Genomic DNA, 8185 nt, shown 5'->3' with positions numbered 1-8185 from the left:
ACAGTCGACATTATAGACTGCCAGTACATTCACCAAACTTAATAACCAGGCTACAGTCTACATTATAGACTGCCAGTACACTCACCCAGCTTAATAACCAGGCTACAGTCCACATTATAGACTGCCAGTACATTCACCAAACTTAATAACCAGGCTACAGTCTACATTATAGACTATTCTGTTATTCTTTTATTTCTTATAATTTGTATTATAATTTTTCTATCTACGTGACTTTACCGAAAAAAACAAAGAATGTGGAAATAATGTTTTATGAATGCAGTTTAAATGTGTAAAAAAACATCAACAACGACATAACACCACTACAAGGGGAAGCCACATTCAATTCACGTATTAATTTTATTTGCATATGCATCATCGGTGCGCCCACGCACTGGATATGCCGAAAAGTTTACAAATGTTACTACGCGTGCAAAACAAAACCGCCCCGGGCAACAGTGAACATTCCAAATCTTTAATAAAGTATCGAGCAGGACCCGAGTGTTCACCAACTTGCACCCACGCCAACCAGAGTGGGCAGCAGCAACAGCAGCAAATGGTCATTCTGTGCGCCTGGCTTCCATAATCCCCTCCAGTAATAATATTAAAAACCAGTCGCACACATTTTGAGTCCATAGGAGCATTATTAAACTCACGCTCCCATCACCTGACACAAACCACCATCATCATCATCGGAGGGGCAAGCTCGACAAGATCGAATATTTGCACTACAATAAATTTAAAACATCAGTTCGATTCTCAGTCGAGGGGAGCGAACTGCATCCGCCCCCCCCCCTCGCCACGAATTGACAACAGAGAAACTGTGCCACATGACAGAGACGCGATGTCTGCTGCGGGGACAGATGCCTCGTCGGTTTACAAAAGGGGCTTCGCTGGCCGTAGATGTCCCAGTTCAAATGGGCAAAAAACGGCAACGGGCAGCCGATATTTGTGGCATTGTAGTGTCTTCAAGATGCCATAAAAAAAACCACGAAGCTTTTTTATGATGTGTCCCTAGGCTCCGTCCCAGGCTGTTGGATAGAGTTTAAAGCTTCGTCAATGAGGGGAAAAAATACTTGAAAGTTGTAGTCAAGCACATCACCAACGCCCTGTGGACCGATATTAGTGCGCTGATTAAGATTGTATGGGAGGCATGAGATGACTGCCATCATGGTGTGCAAATGAATACATTTCAAAAATATTCCCAAAAAAAATATCGCTTCAATCTTTGGGGTACATTGACCAACTGTTGATATCACTTCCCATGTGTTTTTGCTTCTTATTCATACAACTTCAAACTCGTATCATAGACAAACATCTCCCAAGTGGCCCACAAAGACTGTTGGGTCAAGTGATGTTAGCGAGCACCTATGAAGACACACCACCTCCAAAACACCAGCGCTGATAGAAATACAGAGCCAGGTACTAATTTAAAGCCTAGTAAACTTTGGGGAGGCCCAGGACAGATTCAGGTATCGTCCGCCACTAAGGTCAACCGTGGCTGGGAATTGAACCCAGGTAGCATGGTTCGCAGCGCGCCAACCGCTACACTGCCGCTCCCTACGACTGCTATCAGGAAAACGCGGGCCATGCAGCCGAGGTGTCTTACCAGCAGCCACTGTCTCTACGGCTCGCGGGTCCAAGGTTACGTGCATTTCAAATCTGTGGGTGCCACTTTGTGGATGGCGAGGTTCTCTCGGAGAGCAGTTTCGACAGATACCAGATTATTTGAGGTGCTTAAGGCATTCTCTAGAGGTCAAACTATAACGTGGGACAACCCCCTTTAGAATTTCACATCCCTCCAACAACACAGCAGTGAGGAGCTGGCAGTGGTGCAATGGGGTGCGTCAACCCTTCAGCTACGATGCAAATTCTAATAAAAAAAACTAAATACAGTGGTTAAGTTTTGGACTACAAATGGGCAATTCACCTTCAGTATACAATAAAATACACTTTGGACTTATACAGCATCATAATACAATCGTACCTCACTCAAGGATTCTGTACACAACAGATCAATAGTTTTGTTTCTAAGCGGATTCGATAATAAAACGCATCGATATGGAACACGTCGGAACGAAGCGGTCAACATTGCTTGGTTTGCTAATGCTCTCAAAGAGGAAATTATTCTCATCGATACAAACGTTACAAGTGCTCTGTGATGCGTCGGCAAGAAGAGCCCACAAACCATTATTGCAGCGAGTTAGGGTACATTTCAAATATTGTAAACATCTAATATCATCCAAAACAGCTTGAAATTTAAGTGACCAGAGACAAAAAAAAAACCCCAAAAAAGGCTCTGAAATATACATTCGTACGTTTAAAGCGAAACAGTGGGGGAGGAACTGTAATCTATATTAAAAACATGGGTTTATTTTTTTGTTATCACGACAGTGTAATGCGGCTTGTTTATAAAACAGCGAAAATTATAAAGTGAACAGCACGGGGCTCATTTAACAGCAAATCATGGAATGTTCAACTACAGCTGTGTGGGGGGGGGGGGGGGGGAGCCAATGTGTTCTTTTCAAGAGTATGACGAACTCGTCTTCCGATCCAGCTATATTTACCTTAACGGCAACAACAACAACAACAACATCGACCCGACGCACTTCTCTCGAATCGGTAACAGACCCACGTCAAGTTTCTTCAACTTCCAGTTGACGAAAAGCAAAGCGGATGCGTCGATATTATTACGAGGTTTGGGGCGACAATGAAAAGACAACCCCAAGAGAAAGAAAAAAAAAAGACCCGATGCGAGCGTCATATCACAACACGCAGAGAGCGGATGAGCGCCCGCGACTCGCTCAATTGCTAAACAAAAGATGCACCGTTAGTCGTATTTGGCGAGAAACAGGCAGCCGATGACCGCGGCTCAGCTCCAGTCCAAATCGATGAAGCCTAAGGCGAACGAGCTCATGACACGTAGTTTTGTTTCTGAAAATGCTTATAAACGCTTTTCGTTCACGACACCGGCTGGACTGCGAGCAGTCGGGGTGGAACCATTCGCGGGGGTTGATATCGGTTTTCAAGATGCGCGATGAATCGCCGAGACTCGGTGTTCTCCGATGTGCGTACGTTGCAATGGCTTCACGTGTTCCCCTCCACCCCCAACTCAGGCTGCTACATTCACCACAATGTTTGTTTAAAAAAAAGATTAATTTTCTTTCTATCCGATTGTGACCATGAATCGCGAGTGGGTTGAGAATTACCAGACCAGCTCGCGAGCAGCATGACACGTCTGTGCTTGCCTTCCCCCTAGCTGTTCACGGTGCCCTGTGGCGAGTCCACAGGGTTACGTCCGATATCAAGTTCACAATGGCCAAGACGTTCAAGCTCTTCGTGAGATCAACAGCAGTGGCAAGCGGCGGCAACAGTCCTGGCCAGGGCTGGATCCTACACCCCATGTGTGCCATCCATCAGCACCTGACTAATAACCAGGGAAAGAGAGGTCTACCCCCCCCCCTCCCCCATGATAGAAGTCCTGGCTTAGAGCCCAGGATGGGTCGAAGGCAGGGACGGTCATCGCAAGGTGAGCGGGGTGGGAAAGCACACGCGAGGTGTCGCCTCGCGTACGACAACTCGCGTGCATCCGATCGAGCGTTCCTTCACATCACCCCAACTCCGCCCCCAACCCAAATTCTCTGAAGCAGGAGGTGTTCACGGACGGTTGGGCAAGTGACGAGCTTGTCGTGCGGAGCGACCGGGCTCTGTAGCGAGTGCCGGGGGGGTTCGGGGTTAGGGTACACCGTTTCACGCAAATCGCCGCCCCTGTGGAACGTACCGCAAAGAGAAATGGGGACCGACGGCAACGCGGACACGCTCGCCGGAACGACGCTCACCACACCTCCAGTGTAATGTGTGCATAATGCCGTAGATACATTCTCTAAGAGTACCGTTCACGATAAAACTAATTAGCACAAGCACCCCAAGCGCCCTCGCCGCCCCCGAACGTCCGACACGCCGACGACTGAAAGCCCTTGGCATGTCCATCACAGTGTGTAACAAGGTACAGCCGTGTTCAACAGGCAGGTGGAGGAGGGTGGGATGTGGGGGGGGGGGTTCTGATGGTCCGCGAATTTCCTTCGTTTGAATAGAGGGCCGCGTGACCTTCATGGGAGTCCCGAGGTCTCGGTGGGGTCTCTTGGTGACCCCCCTACAACTCCACAGGGCCTCCACTTGCTGTCACAAGTGCATGGCGGCCGTGTGCGACCGCCAACAGATATGCAGTGAAGGGAGATTTACAAACACAAATTGAAAGTCGCACAACCGCAACCGCATTCATTATCCTGCCATGGTGCTGGACATGGCGATAACCGAGACGCCGTAAATATTCCCTCACCCCCCCCTCCCGCCCCGACCGAGTCTTTTACAGATCAGCGATCCAGACGAACTTCTTCGAGGGAAGGTCGTTTCCTCAGCGCTCTGTGTGTTTTATTCACCACTAATTCCCGCTGCGAGGTGTCGTCAAGAGGGCTTCCGTCGGAGTCGTTGTTTCATTCCACGCGCAGGTGCCGAGAGCGCAACTCTTCACACGGGCGGCTGTTGATCAGTGCCTGAAAACTCGACCGGAAAAAAATAACTAAACCTCGAAAACAAAATCGCCGAACAGGCGCGTCAGCCGCTCCACTGTCCTGCGCCCGCAGTCTTCTCTTCTATTGCTCAAACAGGTGACGGCAAGAAAACCCGAGTCGAGGTCGTCGGTGATCGATTCTCCGTGGCGGTTGGCACCGTCGAAGTTTCTCCGTCGCCCGGATCGTGGCCAAACCGGCGAGCGGGCGGGGGGGGGGGGCCCCCCCGTCTTGGCTCGGCGTTTCGTGACGCTCGCCGAATGAGACTGAAAATGCGGCGTTTAAAAATGCAACTCTTTCACAGCCAAGAAAACGCTCCTTTTTCCCCACGGTGCGTGCCGTCGGTGCTGTGTTGTCGACGCCGTCTCTGCCGAGCTGCTCACAGGTGCGGCTCCCCGATGGTCCTGCGGCACATGGAGACGCGGGCGCTGGGCGGCCGGTCGCAGTTGTGCGTCAGCTTCACCTGGTGCGGCTCCAGGCGGTCGTACGCGCGCTTGTACTCGCGGTCAAACGCGTCTGGCGGGGCGGAACAGGGCGTGACGGATTGTGTGGGGGGGGGGCAGGGTTGGAGAAATGTGAGCAATGCGAGGATACAGCTGCGACGATTAGTCAATCGTGTCGTGGAATCGACAAAACAAATGGTAATGTACCAATTTTGTTGTGGTTGGTTACTCGGGTCCCTTGAAATATGGTTGCCGACAGATGCCGTGTAAACAGCGGTAAGACTTTTTTTCCAGAATTTTTTTTGTGTTATCCGATAAGTCGGGTGAGGATGTTGGCCCAAGAGCAAGGGGTAACGCAATAAGCTCGGATGTTGGACATGAGCAGTCGGGCCCTCCGAGTGGAATGTCACCATGTGACAATTTGGTGCGCGACAAAGCGTCGATTCATCGATTCAAGTGGATTCTTACACTCGTGGCGCATGCATCGACGAATTGTACACGCGAGGGTCGATTACCTACGAATCGAGTGAATTGTAAGCATGGCGGGGGGACATTCTCCGTGAAAGAAAACCGCAATTCAACGTACTAACTTTACCGACACAGAATTGCTACGATGGCGAAATGTTAACTGCCTCGCCCGGTATGCAGGAGGTTGTGGGTTCGATCCCGACCCTGACGCCTGCTGTATATTTGTGCATTTGCATGTTCTCCCCGTGGTCGTGTCAATTTTTCCCCGGGTCTTCCAATTTTTCCCTCAATATTTAGAATCAACATGCGTTTAAAGGATTTGGCCAGATTGCTTCTGAAAAAAATCTATAATGCTCAGTGGGCCTTACCTGGTAAAATATTAAAAAAATGTTTATAGCCATCTAATTGTAAGTGAAGTGCTCCAACATCAGCTAAAAACAGCAGCTGTTCTGGTATTATAACAGCTGGCTGCTTATGCCACCGTTCGCTGACCGACTGTGCAAAACCGCTCACCAATGTCAACGTTATCTCTGCCCAGTGACACCATGGACAGGAAGAGGATTTCCCGGTAGAGGCTCCTGCAACAAGACAGGGGGAGGAACGTTTGTCGCACTTCCACCACACGTCTTCCAATGATCAGTATGTTCATTGAAGTGCTTCGTATTTTTCCTCGGCGTTATTTTCATCGCGTCGTCGGCATCCTGTCATGAGACTCCGTATCCACCTGGAATTCTCACAGCACGGCAGTGCACCGCCATGCGTATTACAGAAAGTTTTGAGAAACCAGACTTAACAGAACTTACACCATTGGTACCTCATTTGCCAGTAAAAAATATGATAATTGGTTTTTAACCCTTTTATCTGGCAACAAAACTGACACCTTTTTTACGAGGAGTCATGTTTGCATAGACTACTATGCATAGACCACTATGCAAACATGACTCCTCGTAAAAAATGTGTCAGTTTTGTTGCCAGATAAAAGGGTAAAAATCCAATTATTTGCAGAACTTCTTCTGAGATTCATCCGCAAATTCGAAGGTGCACTTTCCAACAGAGACACACAAATCAAAGGGCAGGTGAATAGTTGGGCTCGCGCTTTAGCGGTTCAATAAATGGACACCCGAGCAAATAGTTAGTTGGGCGAGTCGGTGAGCGAGCGAGCGATTGAGCGGCCTGGCAGCTGGATGAGTGGGCAGTTTGGTTAGCGGGAGGACGAGCGAGCAGGTGAGCAAGCGAGCGAGTGAGCGAGCCGGCGATCGCCTACCGGTGGCGATGGCGGCGGTGAGCGGGGTGCTTGGCTTGCATCTCGAGCACGTGCGAGAGCGGGCGGTACAGGTCGTTGTGCTGGATGCTCGTCACGATGCTCTGCAGGGTGCCGCGCGGCAGCTGCTGCTCGTCCGTCACCAGCGCGTGCACCAGCGACGACTGTTCACCTGGGAGGAAACGCAGACACGGACGCTGACCGTCAGAGGTGCGCGTCGCTCAAATCGCACGGAGGAGCCAGCGTGGAACCGTCTTCAGGAGCGAAACAGACCCCAGTGACATCAAGTAACCAAGCAGCATTTGTTTAACAGGCCGTGAACTTTCCAATGTGGCTCAAAGGAGTTAAAACCAAAACAAGTTCGCCTGCTGAAATTAATACTGTTGGAATACATTGGTCTGGATGGCCTATTGGTTTGATGCACTTAAATAGTATTTCGACAATGGAGAAGATTTTACCCATTTTTAATGATTGAATCTGTTATTATCTGTTTACGTGTGCCTTGTTAAACCCAACACAGTCGAATAACGATGATATTTCTAGCATCACTCGACAATAAAGTAAAATAATTCCCCTGTTTTATTACACACACTTAACAGGCCTGTGTTCAACTGCTAAACCAGCAGTCATTTAACACACGCACGGCGCACACACACGGCACACACACACGGCACGTACACACACACGGGGTGCACAGCCTAACGCTTAAGGCAGTCTCCCAAACTCTGGCGTTCGTGACGCACGGATGGGAGAACTGCATTCAGCCTTTAATTGCAGAATAAAACAAAAGAGAAAGAGGAACACGATGCTTAAAACAATGAAACGTGAAGATGTCTACTCAAGAGGAAGCGTGGATGGATACAGTTTCTACCTGCGACTGTGTACACCCTACCTACGATGCGCAGCCAGAAAGCTTAATGAGTAACAAGGCCAAGAACACATCTAGTTGCTTCTACTTGATACGAGCCTTATTTGTAAACCCCACTTTCATATTCGTGTCATTATTAAAAAAGAGACTCCTCATCTCAATGGGCTCTTCATCATCATCGTCATCGTCAGCAATGATCTATCCACTGCTGGATGAAGGCTTCCCGAAACAAATTAAGGTGTTGACTTGATAATATAGAGGGCTCGCCTGTCAATGTAGGAATTGATACATATTTCGAGGGTGTTGCATATTGACATTGGCGGCTATATTTAAATCGAATGTATTCACACTTGTGCTCGTGTTTTGACATCCACTTGTCGCAACTTTCTGACCACCCATCAAATGCAGTTGCGACAGGAGTGGACCGATGATGCTTCGATTCATCAGTTAATCACAATAGTTACAAGCTCATAGTACGCAAAATGGAATTATAAACATATAATAATCGGCGTGTTTTTGAAACCGAGATGTTGCAACGTATATAATGGATTCAAGTCAACCCCGCAGCCACCATTCATGG

General features: G+C 48.7%; 1 protein-coding gene across 5 annotated transcripts in view; it reads right to left on the bottom strand.

Annotated features, from left to right (window-relative positions):
- Nucleotides 1-338: 338 nt before the first annotated feature.
- The window catches only part of LOC133354282 (C-myc promoter-binding protein-like), an 88219-nt gene continuing 80372 nt past the window's right edge, over nucleotides 339-8185 (bottom strand). For all 5 annotated transcript variants that reach the window (XM_061571005.1, XM_061571009.1, XM_061571006.1 and 2 more), the window contains 3 exons: nucleotides 6741-6909; nucleotides 5990-6054; nucleotides 339-5081 (listed from right to left, as the gene is read on the bottom strand). In XM_061571005.1, coding sequence (XP_061426989.1) covers nucleotides 4945-5081; nucleotides 5990-6054; nucleotides 6741-6909 — 371 coding nt within the window. In that variant the 3' untranslated portion in view covers nucleotides 339-4944. The remainder of the gene's footprint in view (nucleotides 5082-5989; nucleotides 6055-6740; nucleotides 6910-8185) is intronic.

This window comes from Lethenteron reissneri, chromosome 46, assembly GCF_015708825.2.
Source record: "Lethenteron reissneri isolate LAM-NWPU_2019-01 chromosome 46, ASM1570882v1, whole genome shotgun sequence".
NCBI classification, from domain to species: Eukaryota; Metazoa; Chordata; class Hyperoartia; order Petromyzontiformes; family Petromyzontidae; genus Lethenteron; species Lethenteron reissneri.
The sequence above is the reverse complement of the archived record's forward strand: the minus strand, read 5'-3'. Positions and strand labels throughout refer to the sequence as shown.